The sequence below is a fragment of the Plecotus auritus genome (genome assembly GCF_963455305.1).
Source record: "Plecotus auritus genome assembly, chromosome: 1".
Taxonomy (NCBI): domain Eukaryota; kingdom Metazoa; phylum Chordata; class Mammalia; order Chiroptera; family Vespertilionidae; genus Plecotus; species Plecotus auritus.
Window position 1 is genome coordinate 50,450,675 of NC_137770.1, and position 24,292 is coordinate 50,474,966.

The window sequence follows — 24,292 nt, forward strand, 5'->3', positions numbered from 1 at the left end:
TAGACAGGTAGCTCCACAGGAGAGGATCTGTATGTTAGTCTCGCTGTCTGCAAAGCAGCTGGCTTCACACCTAAAATGATCATTAAGAACATGCATGCCCTAGCCCGTTTGCCCTGGCGGGGCTCGTGCTGGAGGCAACCAATGCATGTGTTTCTCCCACACTGATGTTTCTCTCTTTTTCCCTCTCCTTAAAAATCAAAGGAAAAACGGGTGAGGATTTAAAAAAAGAACAACAAAAAAGAACAGTATTTTTTTAAAAAAAGTAACAGTATTAATTGGAGGACTGCATGAACGCCCACCCACGCGCCGGGCGGGTCACACTGGAGTCGCGAGTGACATACGTCACTTCCTCCCGGAAGACACTTTCTCGGAGACCACTCAGATTCCTGTCACTTCTCTGAACCCTCGGGTGGTGGCCATGGCTCTGCCGCCCTTCTTCGCCCCGGGTCGCCCGGGCCCGCCGCCCCCGCAGCCGCTGCCTCCCGCTCCCTTTGGCTGTCCGCCACCGCCGCTGCCCTCTCCGGCTTTTCCACCTCCTCTTCCCCAGCGGCCCGGCCCCTTTCCGGGGGCCTCCGCCCCCTTCCTCCAGCCCCCGCTGGCTGTGCAGCCCCGAGCGCCTGGGGAAGCCTCCCGCGGCGGCGGCGCCTTCTACCCGGTGCCGCCACCGCCGCTGCCTCCGCCGCCGCCTCAGTGCCGACCTTTCCCGGGGATCGACGCCGGCGAGCGCCCGCGGCCGCCGCCTCCAGGCCCGGGGCCGCCCTGGAGCCCGCGCTGGCCTGATGCGCCGCCGCCCGACGTGCTTGGGGACTCAGCCCTGCAGCGCCTGCGCGATCGGCAGTGGCTGGAGGCGGTGTTCGGAGCCCCGCGGCGAGCGGGCTGCCCGGTGCCCCCGCGCGCACCTGTCGGGCCCACTCTGGGTGAAGTGCGCGCGCGGTTGCGCGGGGCTCTGCGCTTAGTGCGGCGGCTGCGGGATCTGGGCCAGGCCCTGCGCGAGGCTGAGGAGGACGGCGCGGCCTGGGCACTGCTGCACGCCCAGGCGGCGCCGCTGCGCGCGGAGCTGGCTGAGCGACTCCAGTTGCTGACCCAGGCCGCCTATGTGGGCGAGGCTCGGCGGAGGCTGGAGAGGGTCCGGCGCCGCCGGCTGCGGCTCCGCGAGAGGGCCCGGGAACGCGAGGCCGAGCGGGAGGCGGAGGCCGCGCGAGCTGCGGAGCGCGAGCAGGAGATTGATCGCTGGAGGGTCAAGTGCGTTCAGGAGGTGGAGGAGAAGAAGCGGGTAAGAGCAGCGGTTGCGCACGGGAGTAAGGGTAGTGGCGTTTGGAACGTGAAGGGGCATGAGGTTTTGCGCTATTTCCCAGGGCTAAGCCTCCTTATCTTCATTTGTAAAGTAAAAAGATAGTTTAGTTTGCCTTTCCGACCTCATATCTCCGTATTGATTGCGTGTTAATAATGAATAGTAGCAACACCAGTGCTCTATGTATTGTGCAAAGCCCTGTATACATTATGTAGGAGGATTACACAGTGGCGTTGCAGAGATGACAGATCTGCACTGACATTCTTACATCAGCATTCAACACTAACGAGCATCTGGTGCTTTTATTTTTTAAAGTATATTTTTATTGATTTCAGAGAGGGAGAGAGAGATAGAAACATCAGTGATGAGAGAGGATCATTGATCTGCTTCCTCCTGCACCCCCTCCCCAACCCCCACTGGGGATGGATCCGGCAACCCTGGCATGTTCCCTGACCAGGAATTGGTGAAATCCTGGTTCATAAGTCCCTGCTCAACCACCGGCTGGACCCTAGGTGACTTTAAAAATACAATACATAGAGAACTTGTGGCCTTTCCTTAAGGAACATATATCCAAATTAGCTAATGGGTCAATAGTGATGATTTCCCCAGAAATCCTTTGTTTACGAATTTTAAACCACAAATCTTGAGACTCAACAATGGTGTTTTTTGAGCACTGACTATATACTAGGCACTGTGCTAAGGTCGTTACATACACCAGATCTTGAATCCTGGTAATAACCCTGAGAGGTAGGTGGTATTATCCCAATTTTACAGATGAGGAAATTAAGGCATAAGGAAGTTAACCTGCCAACAATCACACAAATTGGTTTGTGGCAGTTTCACTTTTGATTTGAGCCCAAGTTGTGTGATTTGAAAACCTGTTAACCGGCTCTTAAGTGGGGGCCGGAGTGAAACTGGAAATTGGTCAGGTAGTTGTTTAAGACATTGTCATTACTTTTGAATGCTTCAACTTTCCCCTTCCTCCACTCCATTACCAGCTAGTGTTTCCTCCTCCTCCTCCTTTCGCTTCTCCTGGTGTCTGCTACTGCCCCAGAGACTGATGTAACTCCCCCTCTGAAGTGTATTGATGTCAAGCTTTGTCTTCAAGCCCTCCAAAACACCAGTGCTTTTAAGAATACTTGGAGGCAAGGCCTTAATCTAAGAGAATTTGAGTCAGTTCAGAAATTTAGTGAGGGTCCATTAAGTACCAGGCCAGTGCAGGGTGCTGGGGATAGAGATAAATAGGACATAGTGCTTTTCGTTGAGGGGTTTAGAGCCCCCTGGGGTATCATGTCTGTATAGCATTGTGTGTTAGGATTTCACATGTAGGTGCTGTCGGAGCCCAGAAAAGGAATGTCTAATCCTTTGGGGAAGGTGTCAGGGAAGGTTTGGATGATAAAGTAACAACTGAACTGAGTCTTAAAGGAAATGTCAAAGCCAAGTGAGAATAACAGGTGCATTTCAGGCGAGAAGAGTGAAACAGCATGGTAGCTGAAATGGTGCAGCTACAGTGCTGATTTGAGAGATGGGAAAGAGAGCTTTAGGCAAAAGCATCTTCCCTACAACCTATGGTGAGTCCTTTGAGTAGTGGCTTAGAGCAGTGGTCGGCAAACTCATTAGTCAACAGAGCCAAATATCAACAGTACAACGATTGAAATTTCTTTTGAGAGCCGAAAACTGACTTCTGCGCATGGGCCACAAAGTTTCAATCACACTGTACGTGTGTGCCTGCACGTGGTATTTTGTGGAAGAGCCACACTCAGGGGGCCAAAGAGCCTCATGTGGCTCGTGCGCCACAGTTTGCCGACCACTGGCTTAGAGTAACCAGAATTATTTATCTACATGTGAACTTAAGGAGAGTACAATAGGGTCTTTAGATGTTTGAAAGGCTGTCATGTTGAAGAGATTCTTGGCAGGAGAGTATTTTAGGTTGTCACTGAGCACTGTAGAGTCCTGGGCTTTTATAACTCCACTAGAGGCCCGGTGCATGAAATTTGTGCACTGGGCGGGGGGAGGGGTGGTCCCTCAGCCCGGCCTGCGCCTTTTTGCAGTCTGGGAGCCCTCAGCGGATGTCCAACTGATGGCTTAGGCCCGCTCCCTACAAAGTCAGACATCCTTAGCACTGCTGCGGAGGCGGGAAAGGCTACCGCCACCGCTGCTGTGCTTGCCAGCCTTGAGCCCGGCTTCTGGCTGAGCAGCACTCCCCCTGTGGGAGTGCACTGACCACCAGGGGGCAGCTCCTGTGTTGAGCATCTGCTCCCTGGTGGTCAGTGTGTGTCATAGTGACAGGTCGTTCCGCAGTTCGGTCGATTTGCATATTAGCCTTTTATTATATAGGATAAGATTCCTTTTCTTCCCTGCTAGCCTCAGTCTTTGGATCCAGTTGTCTTTTTTTTTTTTTTTAATCTTCACCCAAGGATATGTTTATTTGTTTTAGAGAGAGGAAGGGGGGAGAGAGAGAGAGAAGCATTGATTGGTTGCCTCCTGTACATGCCCCAACTGGGGATTGAACCTGCAACCTAGGTATGTGCCCTGTTCAGGAATTGAACCTACAACCTTTTGGTGCACAGGACAATGCTCCAGCCAACTGGGACCCCCGGCCAGGGCCAGGTGTTTGCATTTTTAATGAGACCCCCAACTTAACAAGGTAAGTTGAATGCAGATGTTCCTTGGACCACACTTTAGAAACTCTGAGGAAGAAACAAACACCAGTGTCCACTTGGAAGTTGCAGAGAGGATAATCCTTTGGCTGGACCAGTGTAGAGAGGTGTTTTGGGCATGGCCCAGGAAATTGGGGTGTAAATCCAGTAGAATCTTTCTTAACCCTGGGACTGTCTGATTCTCCAAAATCTCACTGCTGGGCAGCTGTTCTCATGGGCTCTTTCTTCCCCAGGAGCAGGAACTTAAAGCTGCTGCTGATGGTGTCTTGTCTGAAGTGAGGAAAAAACAAGCAGACACCAAAAGAATGGTGGACATTCTTCGGGCCTTGGAGAAATTGAGGAAACTCAGGAAAGAGGCTGCAGCAAGGAAAGGTAACCGTGGCTTTGCATTTCTACTTGCATTTCTTCCTTTGTTCCCCTGTTCCTTCCCTTTCTTTACCATAGCGCTTGCCCTTCCCCAAAAATTTTGAAGGAAAATGCTTGATACTTCAAATTTTTCACCCAGCAGGGTAACTGAGCTTGTCAGCAGTATCTCAGAACCTTTGAAGTAGAAACCCTCTGATGTTTAGCTCTTGGTAGCCAAGGTTGAAAGAGAGGCAGGTGTGGAAACCCACTGCACCATCTTCCCCTGGACTCATCATTTCCACTACAGGCATTCCTGGCCACATTTTTCTGAGTAAGGTTACAGGGCTGGTCAGTTTTACCCATGTGCCAAGGTGAAAGCTATCCTATCCTATCCTGTCCTTACTTGAGGCTTCAGAAGGTGTTGAAAACTTGGCATGTTCCTTCAGATACATTTCAAATCTGAAATATGGATATTTGAAGAGGTGTGAATGGGATTTGGCTGGAGGGCCCTCAGTCCCATCTTTGCTATTTTAAAATCTCACTATCCTTCAAAACCAAATTTAGATGTCATATCTCCCATCCTTCTCTGCTCTAGGCTCAGGTAACCTCCTGCTCCTTCTCATTTGCAACTGGTTTGGGCCGGCTTAGTAGGTTGTAGGCCAATGACATTCACCAGTGATATTTGAAAGTACACAAATTAGCAAATACCATGACAGCAAGTTAATTCCTCTGTGTGATTTAAAATATAATGAATGAAAACTATAATTCAGACCCTTAATAAAAAGTTTTGTTGGGCTCTAGCTGGTTTGGTTCAGTGGATAGAGCGTGGGCCTGCAGACTGAAAGGTCCCGAGTTCAATTCTAGTCAAGGGCACATGCTAGAGCGTGGGCCTGCAGACTGAAAGGTCCCGAGTTCAATTCCAGTCAAGGGCACATGCCTGGGTTGCGTGCTTGATCCCCAGTTGGGGGCATGGGGCAGGCAGCCAATCAATGATTCTCTCTCATCATTGATGTTTCTATTCCTCTCTCTCTCTCTTCCTCTCTGAAATCAATAAAAATATATTTTAAAAAAAGTTTTGTTGGGATGTGACCATTGTGCATTCAGCCAGTCTTACTCACTAGCTAAGTGATGAGCTTCTGCATGCCAGCCCTTAGAGTGGCTGATTCAGGTTCAGGCCTCAGAATCAGATGATTCTGTAGGGCATTTGTGAATCATCTACTGTGGGTCATCTAGATTTGCTTCTACTGTGTCTACCCATGCCTCATCCTTATGAGAATGCAAAACTTGAGGGCTACTATTTAATGTTCCTCTGCTCCATGTCCTCTGTGAGGTGAGGGTCAGTAATATTCTGCCAAGTGAATTTATCAGCATAATTTCTCACTGTTAGTCTCTCCTCTATTTGGTCCAAAAGAAAGAGGAAATTTTAGGAGGAATTATGGTCTATCTAATAAGCAGGCTGTGTGGAGGTAATTGACTTGAATGTAAAATGATATGGGACTAGCAGCTGGTTGCCTTGTGTACTTTAAAAGAAAACAAGCAGCTTTCTAACTTCTCTCTTCAAAGCGTATGTACCTCCAAGTAAGTGCTGAGAGAATGAGACTGGATATGTAAGTAGGGTCACATCACAAAGTGTCTTATGGGCCCTAGCTTGGTTTGGCTCAGTGGATAGAGCATCACCCTGTGGACTGAAGGGTCCCGGGTTCGATTCAGGTCGAGGGCACATGCCCAGGTTGTGGGTTCCCAGTACGGGGTGTGCAAGAGGCAGCCAATCAATGATTCTCATCATTGATGTTTCTATCTCCTCTCCCTCTCCCTTCCTCTCTGAAATAAATAAAATATGTTTTAAAAAAACCCACAAAGTGTCTTATGGGCCAGGCTAGACTTCTCACCTATGCTTAAAGCTGAGGGGAAGATCAACCAAAGGACTTGTATGCATGCATATAAGCCTAACCAATGGACACAGACAACGGGGGGGGTGAGGGCATGAGTGGGGGGGGATGGGGAGGTAATGGGGGAATAAGGACACATATGTAACACCTTAATAAAGAAATTTTTTTAAAAAGCAAAACAAAACAGAAACAACAACAAAAAATAAAGCTGAGGGGAACCACTGAAAGATTTCAAACAGAGTGAAATGATGACAGATCGTTGCTGGCAGAGCAGAGAAAGGTTTGGAGCATCTAGGAAGAGAGACTAATAAAGGCTGTCATAGTCTGGGCCAGGATAGTATGGGAGTGTGAACTAAGGACCACAGTTGGAGAAAAGTAAATGGATTTAAGAGATATGAATAGAGTGTGTGTGTGCGCGTGTGTGTGCGCGCATATATATTAATAACTTGGGAAACTCAGCATGTGGGAGCTGAAGGAAAAAATGGCTTCCAGGTTGTAGCTTGATCCACTGAATGAATGATGATACCATTCTAAATGACCAGGAAAACAGCAGGAGGAGTAGGCTTTGGGTTGATGAGTTCAGTTTGGGACTTGTTGAGTTTGAGGTGCCTGTGGGACACCCTGGATAAGGATTCATTAGCATGTAAACAGACCTTAAAGAGGTTGTGTAGGATGAAATGAGAGCCAGAAAGACAATATCAAGATGAATAAAGAGGATTCCACAAAAGAGATCAAGAGAGGTCAGATAGATAGGAGGAAAAGGTAGACCCACTACCTTCTTCTGCAGAGTGGCAAATGTTCACAGAGATTGTGCAATCTTGGCACGTTTACTTAAACTTCTTTATGCCTTCGTTTCTTCATCTGTAAGGAAGGAATAATGATAGTACCTACCCATGGGGTGTTGTGGTGATTAAATTAGTAGACTTGAGTTAAGTGCTTAAAGCAGTCCTGGCACATAGTAAATGCATGCAAGTGTTTCATCTTATTTTTATTATTAAGTAATAAAAAGCTTGAGGGAATTAGTAACTGTGCTAGGGGCATTTCAGGGGATGGTAGAAGTAGAAGCCCGACTAAAGTAGAGTAAAGATGGAGTAGGACATAAGAAAAGCAGACAGTGAGATCAACTCATTAAACATTTGCCTGTGAAGAAAAGGAGAGTACAAGATCAGCATCTGACAGTCTGTGTATGTGTGGGGGGATGGGGTAAGGGGAGCTACCTTAGGGTCATGGGAAAAACTTGAAAATGTTTAAATCCTGAGCCAAGGAGTGAATAGAGGGAGAAAGATCAGTGAGAAGCAGAGGAATAGTTGATGGCTCAAGGTCTTGGAGGAGGTAGTCAGATTCAGATCCCAGGTGGAGGGATTAACTTAAATGGAGAAGAACCATCTTCTACTGGAATGAAATGAAGGGGACAATGATGGGTAGTAATGCAGATGAGTGAAAATGGGGGCAGAAAGTTAAGGAATTTTCCTTCTTGGTGGCCTGTTTCCTCTGGGACATAGATTAGAGGGTTTGCGCTGAGAGTAGAGAAGTAGGGCTTTCAGAGAGTGGTGAAATAAGCAGTGAGTGAGAGCCAAGCAGAGACCATGGCAGTATGGTTGCAGGAGGTGCAATGGGCCCAGCTGATGTAACTATATACTGGCACCAGGCCACATAATCACATGGCTTCTCCCAGGAGTACTCTACAGCTAGCACATGAGCACAGAGCTCTGGGCTGATGGGGTTTTGCTTTGTGGGTGACTATAAGTTTTGGTGAGAACAAATAGAAGATGGGTAGAATCTCATACATTAGATGAGAGATTTTAATGAAGTTCACAGAATCTTGAGGGAGAAGAAAATGAGAATACTGAAGCGGTAGAAAGTTGTCAGAGAAGAGAATATTTGGGTTTAAGATTTCAGGGTGGAAAGTATTTTCGCATTATGCCAAGGTCCAAAGACCGGATGAGGCCCCATGGTGCAGGTAGCTGAAGGGGAATAAAGGCGGCTGGTATCTAGGAGCTGTAGGAATTGCAGAAGTAAGTGGTAGAGGTGGAGGAAACCTATGCCGTGTCAGCACTTGGGATCAAGAGGAAGATTGAGTGAGGAATACCCTTTCCAAGGGAATGTGTCAAGGTGACCAGGAGTGATCCATGAGAGGTTGAGGGAGATATGGGTGGGTGGCGCAGGCCCAGCAACCTGAGATGGGAGCAGGCCACGGTTCCTTCTGGAGTCTGGAGGCACTTATGGGCTGATGATATGTCTATATATTTTCTCTATATGGGAAGATTTTAGTATTGCAACAGAGATTGTATAGCTCATAACCCTAAAATATTTACTATCTAGCCCTTTACAGAAAAAGTTGCTAATCCCTGGGCTAGGTAAAGAAACTAAAAACATCAAATTACTACAAAACAACTTAGTGACAGTTTAAATTTCTCTGTGCATAAGAATTTTAAGTGTATGTATATTTACAAAATAATAGCCCAGCAACTTAGTAGAAAATGGATTTGAGTTGTACAGTTTCCATTTCCAGTTGGGAAAAAGTGAATAGAAACCTATTCAAGCAAAGCAGTCATGAGAAAATGATCTGGAGAAATCTTAGCCTTGAAGGAGAGAGAATTCCACAACGGCTTAGCTACTTAAGGAACCATTATTTTATAACCATTATCAGCCAAAATTGAAAATTTAGTGCTCAAAGCTGGCATTGGCGGCAGCATAAATTGCCAAAACCCTGTTGAAAATCATTTGTTAAAGAAATAAATATTAATTATTTTCTTTGTGTCAGGTGTTAGGTACTGAGTAAATATATAACTTTTTAAAGAAACAGTTTAGTACTATACTTAGGTTAGTCTTGAAAGTATTAACATTTCCATTATAGAAATAATCCATACAAAGGAAAAAAGTAACATGCCTAAGATTATTCATTGTAGCATTATATAATAACAAGTCATTTGGAACAGCCTAACTGTCCAGGACTAGAGAGCTTATTAAGTAAATTATGGTAGGTACATTGATTTGGTGTAGCAGGATGGATCCATTAAATAGTTATAAGGAGAGGAAAAAAATGTAGGGAATTGACATGGAGATACGTAAGTTACACACATTTTACATTGAACTATGTGAAGTTGCTAATATAGGGACAAAAATGCCTGAAGGATCAACATGGGGAAATAAAAAGGGTTGATTATGATAGCAGAATTAGGATTTTTTTCTTCCATGTATCTGGTATTGTTAAAATACTGCCACAATACATACATTTTCCTTTAAAATCTTTAAGGACTAATAGGATTGACCACACATCACTCTAGGATGAATTAGCAGCTTCAGCAACTTTTTTATTGAAGGGCCATTATGGTAGTGAGTCACTATTGCAACCTACTTGAATATTCAATAAATTTCAAAAAGTTTTCCATATGAAATTTTATGAAAACTTTCACATGTGTGCAAAAATAGAATGCCTAAGCCAAAACCGGTTTGGCTCAGTGGATAGAGCGTCAGCCTGCGGACTGAAAGGTCCCAGGTTCGATTCCGGTCAAGGGCACGTAACTTGGTTGCGGGCACATCCCCAGTAGGAGGTGTGCAGGAGGCAGCTGATCGATGTTTCTCTCTCATCGATGTTTCTAACTCTCTATCCCTCATCCTTCCTCTCTGTAAAAAATCAATAAAATATATTTAAAAAAAAAAATAGAATGCCTAAGTAAATTACTCATCATCAATTATGCCATTATCAACATAAAATTAGTAATAATATTTGCATATCACCTAATAACTAGTCTAAAATGTTCCCAGTTGTGACTGTAGCTATGTTGGCTATAAAATTAGCTGACCTCACAATTAAATCAGGGTGACCAACCATCCCAGATTTCCCAGTACACTGGGTTTTCAAGTGCTAAAACGGGCAAACTGACACATTTGGTCACCCTACTCTCAGCAGCAGACTGTGAGGCCAGTGTGGCTGGTTAAATGTATTTCTTCTCAATATCCATATGTGCCCTAACTGGTTTGGCGCAGTGGATAGAGCATCGGCCTGCAGACTGAAGGTTCCCAGGTTTGATTCCGGTCAAGGGCATGTACCTTGGTTGCGTGCACATATCCAGTAGGGGGTGTGCAGGAGGCGGCTGATCGATGTTTCTCATAGATGTTTCTAACTCTCTATACCTCTCCCTTCCTCTCTGTAAGAAATCAATAAAATATATTTTTTAAAAAAATATCCATATGTGCTTTCCCAGAACTTCACACTTAAAGAGAGAATTGTTTTTTAGCTGTGGGAATTTCATAATGAAGAATATAAGACAGGAGAAACCAAGATGGCGGCATAGGTAAACACCTAAACTGCTGCCTCACACAACAATTTCAAAACTACAACTAAAAGACAAAATGGACATCATCCAGAACCACAGGAAGGCTGGCTGAGTGGAAATTCTACACTAGAAGGAAAGAGAAAAGCACACTGAGACTCAGAGGAGCTGCAGAAGGCAGAGGTACGAAGACATGTGCGCGGAGAGAGCTGGCAACTGAGTGCGTGGCTGGCTTTCTCAAGCGGGAGGGAGACAAAAAGCTCCCGACTGCTGTGAACTCCAGTTCCTGGCGAGACTCTGGGGACCCAGACTCAAATGGGGAGAAACTGGACTGTCTGGCAGCCGGCGAAACTCCAGGGCGGCTTTCTCTCAGAGGTGCTTGCAGCGATTAGCACGGGACACTGAGAACCAGGGCCCGCATAGGGCAGGGCTGACGGGAAGCCATCACTGTTTGCCCTGCCCTGAGATCCCGCCCCACGAAGCCATAGCTGTTTGCTCCACCATGAGACTCCGCCCCATCCAAGCTGAGCACAGAGGCTTTTGCATATGAATGGCCTCGTCCTTTGAATTTTAAACTTACCTACAGATGAGTCAGTGAGACCCAGAACATCCAAAAGAAGGCCCAAGGCTCCACAGAAGCCTGCATTGCTTCACAACTGGGCCTCATCTGGGCCACCTCCAAAACCCAAACAAAGAAGAGGAATCTGCAGATCTCTCCTGAGCTCCTGCTGGGTGGCCTCAGGCAGAGGCTAAATTAGCACCTCCTTGGAGATCCAAGAGCCAGTGTACCCAGGGGTCAGAGTGGGACCATCCATATTACAACTCCTCAGATCCATAGGGATGCACGCAGGGGGCAGACTCAGTGAGCACCAAAGCCCCACTGAAGCAAGTCTTGTCTCATAAGGGTGTCTCCAGCACAGAAGTTCTCCCAGCATAGACACAGCTGATCCTCACAGCCAGTTGGCCTGGAGGTCAATTACCCCAGTGATACCAACAACAATCAAGGCTTACCTACAACAAGACTGCACACAGCCCACAAAGGGGTGCACCAAGAGTGTCCACCTCAGGTAACTGGGGAGGCTGAGCCACTAGGCCCTATAGGACACCTAGCACACAAAGCTACTCTACCAAATCAGGGAAGCAGCAAAAAATATGGAGACAAAGAAACAGATCACAAATGAAAGAAATGGAGGAAAGCAAATGACTGGATATAGCAGGCATCCTCACTACGGCCCGCAGGCCACATGTGGCCCGAGGAGGACATTTATGCGGCCCACCGGGTGCCACAGCCTGTCCTGCTTAGCAGCCGACTCACCCCGGGCCCGCAGTGCACATAGGAGTTTGTTCAGAGTTTTTTTTTAAAACTATAGTCCGGCCCTCCAACGGTCTGAGGGACAGTGAACTGGCCCCCTGTTTAAAAAGTTTGAGGACCCCTGGGATATAGAGTTCAAAACCACCATTATAAGGTTTTTCAAGAATTTCCTAGAAAAGGCCGATAAATTTAGTGAGACCCTCAAGGATATGAAAAAGGACCAACTAGAAATTAAGCATACACTGACTGAAATAAAAAATATTATACAGAGATCCAACAGCAGACTAGAGGACTGCAAGAATCAAGTCAAAGATTTGAAATACAAAGCAGCAAAAAAACACTCAACCGGAAAAGCAAAAAGAAAATAGAATCCAAAAATATGAAGATAGTGTAAGGAGCCTCTGGGACAACCTCAAGCGTACCAACATCAGAATTATTGGGGTGCCAGAAGAAGAGAGAGAGCAAGATACTGAAAAAATATTTGAAGAAATAATGACAGAAAACTTCCCCCACCTGGTGAAAGAAATAGACTTACAAGTCCAGGAAGCGCACAGAACCCCAAACAAAAGGAATCCAAAGAGGACCACACCAAGACACATCATAATTAAAATGCCAAGAGCAAAAGACAAAGAGAGAATCTTAAAAGCAGCAAGAGAAAAACAGTTAATTACCTACAAGGGAGCACCCATATGAATGTCAGCTGATTTCTCAACAGAAACCATGCAGGCCAGACGGGAGTGGCAAGAAATATTCAAAGTGATGAATAGCAAGAACCTACAACCAAGATTACTCTACTCAGCAAAGCTATCATTCAGAATTGAAGGTCAGATAAAGAGCTTCACAGATAAGAAAAAGCTAAAGGAGTTCATCACCGCCAAACCAGTATTATATGAAATGCTGAAAGGTATCCTTTAAGAAGAGGAAGAAGAAAAAGGTAAAGATAAAAATTATGAACAACAAATACATATCAATAAGTGAATCTAAAAATCTAGTGAATAAAAAATCTGAGGAACAGAATAAACTGGTGAATATAATAGAATCAGGGGCATAGAAAGGGAGTGGACTGACAATACTCAGGGGGAAAGGGGTGTGGGAAGAGACTGAACAAAATCGTACACCTATGGATGAGGACAGTGGGGGGCGGGTAAGGGCAGAGGGTGGGGTGGGAACTGGATGGAGGGGAGCTATGCGGGGGGGAAGAGGAACAATTGTAATAATCTGAACAATAAAGATTTATTTATTTATTTTAATTTAATAAATCTTTATTGTTCAGATTATTCTCTTCCCGCACCCCCCACACCCCTTTCCCCCGGAGAATTGTCAGTCCACTTCCCTTCTATGTCCCTGATTCTATTATAGTCACCAGTTTATTATTTTCATCAGATTTTTTATTTACTTGATTTTTAGATTCACTTGTTGATAGACATGTATTTGTTGTTCATAATTTTTATCTTTACCTTTTTCTTCTTCCTTTTCTTAAAGAATACCCTTCAGCATTTGATATAATACTGGTTTGGCGGTGATGAACTCCTTTAGCTTTTTCTTATCTGTGAAGCTCTTTATCTGACCTTCAATTCTGAATGATAGCTTTGCTGAGTAGAGTAATCTTGGTTGTAGGTTCTTGCTATTCATCTCTTTGAATATTTCTTGCCACTCCCGTCTGGCCTGCATGGTTTCTGTTGAGAAATCAGCTGACAGTCGAATGGGTGCTCCCTTGTAGGTAACTAACTGTTTTTCTCTTGCTGCTTTTAATATTCTCTTTGTCTTTTGCTCTTGGCATTTTAATTATGATGTGTCTTGGTGTGGTCCTCTTTGCATTCCTTTTGTTTGGGGTTCTGTGCGCTGCCTGGACTTGTAAGTCTATTTCTTTCACCAGGTGGGGAAGTTTTCTGTCATTATTTCTTCAAATAGGTTTTCATTATCTTGCTCTCTTCTTCTGGCACCCCCATAATTTTATGTTGGTATGCTTGAGGTTGTCCCAGAGGCCCCTTACACTATCTTCAAATTTTTGGATTATTTTTTCTTTTTGCTTTAATGGTTGAGTGTTTTTTGCTTCTTGGTATTTCAAATCTTTTGACTTGATTCTTGCGGTCCTCTCGTCTGCTGTTAGGTCTCTGTATAATATTTTTTATTTCTGTCAGTGTATGCTTAATTTCTAGTTGGTCCTTTTTCATATCCTTGAGGGTCTCGCTAAATTTATCGGCCTTTTCTAGGAAATTCTTGAAAAACCTTATAACCATGGTTTTGAACTCTATATCCAGTCATTTACTTGCCTCCATTTCTTTCATTTGTGATCTGTTTCTTTGTCTCCGCATTTTCGTTGCTTCCCTGAGTTGGTAGAGTAGCTTTGTGTGTTAGGTGTCCTATAGGGCCCAGTGGCTCAGCCTCCCCCAGTTACCTGAGGTGGACACTCTTGATGCACCCCTTTGTGGACTGTGTGCACAGCCTTGTTGAGGTTAAGTCTTAATTATTGTTGGTATCACTGGGAGGACTTGAATTCCAGGCCAATTGGCTGTGAGGATCAGCTGTGTCTACGCTGGGAGAACTTCTGTGCTGGAGACACACTTATGAGACAAGAATTGCAAAATTACAAAAGCCTCTGTGCTCAGCTTGGATGGGGCGGAGTCTCAGGGTGGAGCAGGCAGCCTTGGCTTCCCATCAGCCCTGCCCTATGAGGCCCCTGGGTCTCAGTGTCCCTCCGTAATTGCTGCAAGCACCTCTGAGAGAAAGCCGCCCTTGAGTTTCGCCCGCTGCCAGAGAGTCCAGTTTGTTCCCGAATTAGTGGATTCCCAGAAACTCACCCGGAACTGGAGTTCAGCGTAGTTGGGAGCTTCCGTCTCCTTCCCACTTTAGAAAGCCAGCTGTGCACTCAGCAGCCCATGCACTTAGCAGTCAGTCCTCTCTGCGCATGTGCATGCCTCCAGACCTCTGCCTTCCACAGCTCCCCTGAGTCTCAGTGTGCTTTCTCTTTTCCTGACAGTCCAGATTCCCCTCTTATGGGGTCTGGGTTCCCAGAGTCTTGCCCGGGACTGGAGTTCAGCGCATTTGGGAGCTTCCGTCTCCCTCCTGCTTTAGAAAGCCAGCCGCGCACTCAGCCGCCTGTCCTCTCAGTGCGCGTGCGTGCGCGTCTCTGTACCTCAGCCTTTTGCAGCTCCTCTGAGTCTCAATGTGCTTTCCTCTTTCCTTGTAGTTTTAGAATTTCCACTCAGCCAGCTTTCCTGTGGTTCTGGATGGTGTCCGTTTTGTCTTTTAGTTGTAGTTTTGATATTGTTGTGCGAGGCAGCAGTTTAGGTGTTTACCTATGCCTCCATCTGGGTTTCTCCAGTAAAGATTTATTTTAAAAAAAGAAAAAAGAACATAAGGTAGTTTCTTCCTTTTGGGAGCCCACTCTCTAACTGCAGGATGAAAACCATTAGAAATAAACAAAATCAAAAGTTAAGTGGTAGTCTTCAGAAAGAGGAATTAGAGTAAAAAGAAAGTCAGGGTGGGGTCAGATTAATTGGAGATTCAAATTGATCTGTGAAGAGGGATTAGAATCTATAAATTCTAAGCAAATTCATACTATAAGTAGGACTTTGAGTTGGCTCATTAGAACACAGATTTGGAGATAAAGAAAAAGTTGTAACTAAAATGCCATTTGCATCTCTTTGCCCAGGGGTCTGTCCTCCAGCCTCAGCAGATGAGACTTTTGAGCATCATCTTCAGCGACTGAGAAAACTCATTAAAAAACGCTCTGAACTATATGAAGCTGAAGAGAGAGCCCTCAGAGTTATGTTGGAAGGAGAACAAGAGGAAGAGAGGAAAAGAGAACTAGAAAAGAAACAGAGGAAAGAAAAAGAGAAAATTTTATTGCAGAAGCGGGAAATTGAGTCCAAGTTATTTGGGGATCCAGGTAAGTTCCTCTGTAACCAGTGGAGAAAAGGACAATACTAGATTGACTTATTCTCATGGGTGACCTCAACCTAAGCTAAGAGATCGGTAGGCAACAATGACACCTAAACTATATCCTGGAAATCATGGATAAAGATGAAACATGTTTGAGCATATTGTCATCATAGGCTCAGTCATCTTGCCTTGAGAAATACACTCTGGATATGAAGTGTGATGGTGTGGTATTGTGCCTTTTCTTTTTCAGATGAGTTCCCACTCGCTCACCTCTTGCAGCCTTTCAGACAGTATTACCTCCAAGCTGAGCACTCCCTGCCAGCACTCATCCAAATAAGGTCAGAGGGCACTCTCCATGTCGCCTGTATCTTTATTTTTTTTAAAATTTCCAATGGGTTTATAGAAAGTTTCCAAGTGTTGGGATGCCACAAACATCTGTTTAGTCCTCACTCATCCTTGAGAAATAGATGTCCCTATTTTAACAGGTGAAGAAACAAACTCAGGTGTGACATGCCCTTTTGTGTTCTCCCAGGCTGCGCTGTTACGTTGACTTAAAGCACTGGCTACCTTTTTCTAGTTCTCTTCTGCTGCTAGACCCTCCCTGTATACTTGCCTGTGGAGACTGTTTAAGACCCATGCTGCTGACTTGTGAGTTCTTACAGGTCAGAGTCAAGAGAGCTAGGAACAAAGAGTCTCATCTTTATGTGCAGTTAATACTGAGCTATACTTTGCAGCTCTCTGGGTCTCACACTTTCCTCACCTATAAAATGAAGATGGTGGACTAGAATGTGGCCTTCAAACTTGGGCAGTATTACTCTTCCCACATGCAGTCTTTGGACAAATCAGTTTGTAAAACAGAATGAATGAATGGGTTCCACAGGTAACTTAAATCTGTTATTGATTGGAAGCAATTTGTTGTTTCTAGATTCCCAAAGCATCTACTTGGGGCCTAGGGGTCTTCAAAGCCTGGTTTGAAAATCACGGACCTAAGTGATTTCTAAGGTTCTTTCCAAAGCTCCAACAATGCTCTTTTGCATACCAAGTTTATGTCTGGGGAAAGTGCATTTCTGGCTAATATACAAGTTTTAGCTTCTAAACATAACTACAGTCAGTTCTTGTTATTTACAGTAGCTGTGTTCTGTAAAGCCACAAACACTGAATTAGAGAATACTGAACGGCTGCTGCTCCTAAAGGAAATATATGATTAGGTTTCTGTGGGCCTTTGGCCACATTTTCATCAACTGATCAATACATAACATTGTTTTATGTGTATTTCTTTTTAAAGACACCTCATTTAATATACTTTCTTAAAATATATATTTTTTATTGATTTCAGAGAGGAAGGCAGAGGGAGAGAGATAGAAACATCAATGATGAGAGAGACCCGGCTAGCGTGGCTCAGTCAACCTGTGAACCAGGAGGTCATGGTTCGATTCTCAGTCAGGGCATATGCCCAGGTTGTGGGCTCAATTCCCAGTGTGGGGCATGCAGGAGGCAGTCGATCGATGATTCTCTCTCCTCATTGATGTTTCTATCTCTCTTCCTCTCTCTACTTCCCTCTCTAAAATCAATAAAAACATATTTTTAAAATGACTATAAGTTCTTGGGAGTTTTTCCCCCTTTATATGTATATTTAAGAAATGCAGTCTTTTGCATTATTCCTGATAATCTAGTTCTTTTTAGTACATCAGTCATTGAAAAGTTAAGTCCTGAAATAGAATATTTAGTTGCTGAACATCTTGCTTGGACTAAAACAGAAATAAACAGTTGTTCTATAATGTTCCTATTAAGGCATGATTGGGATCAATACCTGGTGCCATCTGATCATCCTGAAGGCAATTCTGTTCCCCAAGGATGGGTCCTTCCACCGCTCCCCAGCAACGACATCTGGGCAACTGCCATTAAGCTGCATTAGTAAAGACGCTCCAGGAGTGTGAACCAGGCAACGCTCTTTGCAGCTCTGAATATTAGTGATGCTGCCATCTTCTTGTGCTGTAGACTAAACAACAACCTGTAAACTCCACATGGCATGGCCCTTCCCAGAAGTTCCATTTTCCTTCCATGCTCTGTCCTGGCCAAATGTGCTTTGGAATCAGATTAATATGGTTCTTTGGAAAGGACTTAGGTGAAGTGAGGCTATTGCCACTGAATTTGCCTCTGTTTTGAGGGGCTTGGTCCAGAGTGACTGGCTAATTTACTCAACTTCCTTGTGTGATAATGGGTAAGTACATGCCATACACTCAACACAGGTGTGCTCTGGGTAGTTTAGTAGCCCTCCCCCCACTACAGAGTGTGAAGGCAAGCTTGATGCAAAACCTCCATATCCTTCCTACCCGTGTAGCCCTCTAACTTCCAGGAAGAAAGGGGAAAATGCTTTATCTGTGAAACCCACTTTCGGTGCAGCTTGAGAGGCTGTCGGCTGCAGGCTGGGCTGGCAGTGAAGCTGGTGGCTTAGTCGGGTACTCATTTGGAGAACTTGGGACACCTGAAGAGTACCTACACCTACACTGGATCGTGTTTTATTGGGTGACGGCTACATGTTCCCTATGTTAGAAGGATCCTAATGAAAGGAACTGCTTTGTAAGTTCCTAGAGGTCTAGTTGTTCAGAATCCCTAAGGATAGAAATTTATTTCCCTATGGGAGTAGGGCCTTAACCTCAAGTACTCAGAAGGGGCCGGTATAACTGTGGAATTTCTTAGGAATATTCATGTAGTGAAAGCTGGGGAAAGCAGATAAAAATAATGAAATTTATTTTTTTATATTCATTAATAAATAAATGCTCTTGTGCCTGGAGATGATCAGTGATATAACATGTCAGTTTTTCTGTTTTATTTTGCCTTTTGTCATTTACTGTTATTTATATTTCCAAAAACCTAAATAAATATTTTTATTTTTTAGTTTGAGCCTTTGCTCCCAATTTGTTGCCTCCCAAATCACTGCACACACTTTCACACTGATAAGACACATTTTCATTCTAAAATTCAAGCTTATTAAATAGGCACTTGCTAGAGGAGAGTGGATCTACACCACCGAACTCTGTGGAATCCAACTATGGGTAGGCAGGAAAGGATGCCATCAACCTTAGAAATGATTTCATATAGTCAGAAGCTGTTGGGTGCAAGATGCTAAAACCTTTGTTCTTTTCTGTTGTTTAATTTGCAGTGTTAAATTTATGTAATGTGCATTACAGAGTTAACAGTATATGAGCCAGCACTCCTCCAAAGTGTGTCTAAGCTCATAATCTGAAATCTGATGTGATTAGCTTCACTTGACCCCATAGGCTTGTGTGCCCTTTTGTTATAAATCTCCACCATTTGCTCTCTGATGAGGTGCAGGAACATAGAAATAAAAGAGGACTGTACAGTACATTGTATGTTTGGTGTCCAGATAGCCTTGCCAGTAAGACATCTGCATTGATGGGTCAGGGAGTGTAAAGCAGGGACTCAGGCAGCACAACCCAAGGAAAAGGTATTTAATGCCAGGTGGAAAAAACCATTCCCTCTTGCCTTTGGCAACTTCAGTGTTTTAATAAAGTGAGTGTTTTCTTTGTCCGGTTTTTATTTTGTAAGTTTTTCTTGGTTTGTTGCCTTCGGTGGTGGCAGTAGGCACTGGTACTTTATGGGCTTAGAAAGAAAGACTTATAGTGGTATCTTTAACAAATGATGCTTCTGAGAATATGGACAGTGTCATTGTAATCTTATCCCACAGTCTTTTATTAAAAAAATTGTGCAGTCCTGGCTGGTGTGACTGGGTTGGAGTGTCGTCCGCCGGAAGGTCGCCGGTTTGATTATCGGTCAGGGCACGTACCTAGCTTACAGGTTCAGTCCCTGGCAGGGTGTGTACAGAGGCAACCAATCAGTATATCTCTCTCACATGGATGTTTCTCTCTCCCTATCTAAAATTAATAATAAATTATTGTGCAAAATTTCAAACATATCAAAAGTAAAGATAATAATATAATTTTTCCCCATATATCCATCATCCAGCTTCAAATAATTGTCAACTCCTGGACAAGCCTGTTTCATCTGTACCCCACCACTCACTCTGGATTATTTTGAAGCAAATCCCAGACATCATATTACTTTATACATTTTCCAGTATATAGCTCTAAAGATGTTTTTAAAATGTAACCACAGTGCTCTATCACACCTAACGAAACGAATAACTCCTTAATAACAGAAAAAAAAAAATCAGTGTTCAAATTTCCTTATCTCACAAATGTGTGTTTTACACTGTTCAAATCAAGATGTAGATGCAGTCTATGCATTGTTGGTTGATATGTCTGTTAAGTTTCTGATCATCTTTAGAAACTTACTCCCATGTACTTTGTACTCTTTCTCTCCCTTGTAATGTTTTGCTTGAAAAAATCAGGTCATTTTTTTCTTGACGTTCCCAGTCTGGATTTTGCTAATCGCATCCTTGGGATAGCATGTTCCTCTGTTCTGTATTTCTTATAATTTAGTGGTTAGAGCTGTACTGTCTGATATGGTAGCCATGTATGACTATTGGGCACTAGAAATTGAGAGTTTGAATTGAAATTGGGGTTGAATTGAGATGTACAATTACATATTTGGCTCACATTTCTATTGGACAGTGCTGATCTAGAGACTTGATCACATTTAGATTGGAATATTTTGGTAAGACTATTTCATAGACCTGTTATGTAATTGAGGAGGACTAATGTCTGCTTGTCTCTTTTTGTGACCTTAGCAGTCATTGATAATCAAGTTGCATTTTGGGTTGCCAAATAGTTTAATTCTGCCATTCTTTCTTTATTAGCTGGAATGCTTCTAAAAGGAGAAATATCCCCTTACCAACTATTTTGTTATCCTCGGGTACAATTTGCATAGGAAAGACAAGAGATTAATATGTAATTTCCTTGATTTACTAGTTTTCAAAATAGTGGTTTCCTAGCTTTGTCCAAACGTGACTAGTGAATTTTGTGTTCAAGTTTCTTTATGAACTCCGATCTAAACATATTTAACTTTCAACTCATTTTATTGTTTTCTTTATTGATTATGTCACCTTGAGCCAATGGGAGTCTCTTTAACTCAGCTCCTTAGTTCCCATTCGATCCCAGTATTCTGCTCCAAATTTGTTTTTCACATTTCCTACCCCACTGGAAGAAATGACTGGAATCAGGTTCCTCTTCAATGGAAAAGGCATTTACAAGCCACAACCTGCATGATAGGGGGCTCATTGTTATTGCTGATCATTGCTAGTCAGTTCTTACTTTTTCTGTTAGAACTAAGAACTACAGTTCTGTTGAGTCTCCAGCCCTCTTCTAAGTCATGCCTTTTTAACACCTATATATAAATGCTTTATGTATTGAACAAAAATTAATGAAAATAGAGAAGCTCACTCAAAGATTAACCAGAAATGTATTGATTCATCATGTCTTATATGCAAGAATATTGTTTATCTTCCCAGTAGAGACGGCCCTGGACTTGTGAGAAGCTTTAACAAAATAATTTATTTATAAGAAATTAAGTAAATACAGGGAAGAAGAGAAAATTAAATAAAGAGGTTAGTTATACATTAATACTAAGAGTATTCATCCCAGTGGCTGAGTTTATGACGTCAAAGACTTTGGTATAAGCCACCCAACTTAATCACTCTAAAACCATTCATGTTTCTTGTCCACGTGACTTTTGTGCAAGGATATATCAAGAAGTTTAGCTGGGATTATACCATCTGTTGTAGCAATTCACTTCTATGAGTTTTGCCACAGGGAAGCTATCCTGGGAATTACAAGGTAAGTACAAAGCATGTCTTGTTCCATTCAAACAAGTATAATATATAGCAGGAATGTGAATGCTATGAAGTATTAGCAGTGGTATATTGTAAGGGCTAGAGATGATATGAGGCATTTCCAACTTAATCTTTTTTTTTAATGCTTGTAACCAATAAGCTATTTCTGAATAATTAACTGTTTACTTTTGGAATAAGCTGCATTTCTTACAGTCTCTGAAGCAAAGATTAAAGTTTTTGAAGTGATTGGTGTTGAAGTGCATAACTATACAGAACAGGAGACACTTCTCAACTTTATTAACTCATGCTTGACAGAATCTAGATACCTGGATTTGAACCATATACTTGGGAAATTATTTTGATTTACCATTTTCTAGGTATGATGTTAAATGCTACAGACATAAAAAGGAGCAAACAGGATTCCTGCCATCCTGGAGTTAGAGCAGAGAAGCCTAATGACTGTACAGATAATTAGTCAGTTACAATTGTGATAAGTGCTAAAAGTGCCTACTCACCAATTTACATTTTTTATTATTCAAATATTTACTAAGTGACTGTTGAGGCTCAGATAATTTGTCAAATACAAGGGCTATTGCAATGAACAAAATACCAAATACACCCTAACACACGTTTTGAGGGAGATAGACATAATCCAATAATCATAAAAAATGTGCTGAGTGCTTTGAAGGACAGATATCCTATCTAATAAAGAGGGAATATGCTAATTGACCATTACTCTGTCACAAAGATGGCTGCATCCACAGCTGAGGCCAAGTTCCCATAAGGAGCCTTAACGAGCAATCAGCAGGGACCTGAGGCTACGCCCTCCCCCGCCCCCCAGGGGCTTGACGGGATCTCAGGCTGCACCCCCCACCCAGCAGGGCTTGACAGGGGACCTCAGGCTGCGCCCTCCGCCCTGGCGTCAGGCTGGGGGACCTCAGGCTATGTCCCCCGCCCTGGCACCAGGCCAGGGGACCTGAGGCCATGCCCCCTGACCGGCGGGGCTTGACAGGGGACCTCAAGGTGCACTTCCCGTCCTGGTGCTGGGCTAGGGGACCTCAGGCTGCTCCCCCTGCCCCAGCGCCAGGCCGGGGGACCTCAGGCCGCGCCCCCCACCAGGTGGGGCTTGACAGGGGACCTCAAGGTGCACCCCCAGTGCTGGGTCGGGGGAACACAGGCTGCACCCCCTGCCGAGCGGGGCTTGACGGGGGACCTGAGGTTGCGCTCCCCTGCTGGTGGGGCTTGATGGAGGACCTGAGGCTGCGCCCCCCCTCCTGGTGGTGGGCCGGCAGACCTGAGGCTGCACCCCCCTGCCTGGCAGGGCTTGATGGGGGACCTCAGGCCATGCCCCCATCCAGTGGGGCTTGACGGGGGACCTCAAGGCACACCCCCCGGCCTGGCACCGGGCCAGGGGACCTGAGGCTACGCCCCCTGCCTGGTGGGGCTTGACAAGGGTGGGACTGGCTGGGTCTGGATCTAGCCCAATGGCGGGGGGCCGGCCGGGTCTGGATCTCATGCGATTTTAAGGCGCATGTGGGTGCATGGGGACTTGACTCTGAGTCCCATGGTGTGCCCCAGATTCTGACAGGAGGAAGGTTTTCATATACATTTTACTAATTTTCTTTCATCTCTGACACTTCTATTATAGAGAAAGGGCAAATCACAATATTAAATTATTTCCTCTAATTAATCCCCTTTTAATGTGCACGAATTTCGTGCACCGGGCCACTAGTGGTTCTATAAGATTAGGCCTTTTTTTTTTTTCTTTTCCCAAACTGAGTGTTCTGTAATGCATTTAGATGAAATAACAGAAAATATCTATATCATATAATAAGGGTAAGAAATGTCATTATTCAGTTTACATATGTATATGCTATGTCACAAAGTCAAATATATTTTATCCTGTGGGTCACAGTTAAAAAAAAGTTGAAAGCCACCATACTAGGTGAATCTATCCAAGTTTGGGGGTCAGGGAAAGCTTTTTTGAAGAAATGATGTTTCAACTGAGCTCTGAAAAATGAACAGCTATTAACTAGTTGGGAAGAGACAAGGAAGAACATAGCAAGTATCTGGTATAGCCTATGCAAGAGCCCTGTGCTAGACCAAGAGACCGGAGACTGAAGGTCAACATAGCTAGCGGTGAGAGGGGCGGGGCCAGGCTCTGCATGGCTTTGGAAGCCCTTGTGGGGGTTTGAGTTTGATTCTGAGAGCAGCAGGAAATCATTGGAAGCTTTTAGCAATGGCTTAGTTTGCTGCTTTGAAATGATCACTTTTGTCCCAGTGTGTGGAACACAATTACAATAATAGGGCATAAGAGGATACATGGACACCAGTGGTCCAAGTGAGAGAGAACTGGGGGATGAAGAGCAGTTTGGGGGAGGAAAAATCAGGAGTTCACTTTGGATATGTTGGGTTTGTGGCACCCTGGAGACATCTTGGAGGAGATGCCTTGTAGGCAGTTGTGCTTTTGAGTTTAATCTCAGAAGAGAACTGGAGAATTTCACATGTGAGTCATTGGCACATAGATTATTGGTGCTATGGGCAAGGAGGAAGTCATTTAGAGAGTATAATGGAGACCTTTAAACATAATACTTATGTCATTGCCTGGGCTCCTTGTAGACTGATTACTATAACCCCCACCCACCCTGCCCCTTGCCCTCAAGCTCAGTCGGAGCCAAATGGACACAGACCATTGGAGAGATCAAGTATTACGCTGTTTGCTGAAGCATCACAGACTGGCATTCCTAACATCCCACTCCCCCACCCTCGCCGCACCCCTTTAAGCCCCTTCAGAGCTTTCTCCACTGTCTACTGAATGGAGTCAGCACTCAGCCTAAAGTTCAGGGCCCGCCCAGCTCCACCCCAATCTACCCTTTCAATC

The 24,292-nt window shown here is 44.3% G+C and overlaps 1 protein-coding gene across 1 annotated transcript; it reads left to right on the forward strand.

Moving 5' to 3' along the window:
• The first annotated feature begins 367 nt into the window (after nucleotides 1-367).
• PDCD7 (programmed cell death 7) lies at nucleotides 368-18,563 on the forward strand. Its single transcript, XM_080666336.1, has 5 exons — nucleotides 368-1,273; nucleotides 4,185-4,323; nucleotides 15,430-15,666; nucleotides 15,910-15,997; nucleotides 17,451-18,563. The coding sequence occupies exons 1-5, from the start codon at nucleotides 419-421 to the stop codon at nucleotides 17,572-17,574; spliced, it is 1,443 nt and encodes a 480-aa protein (XP_080522462.1). The 5' UTR covers nucleotides 368-418; the 3' UTR covers nucleotides 17,575-18,563.
• The last annotated feature ends 5,729 nt before the right edge of the window (nucleotides 18,564-24,292 follow it).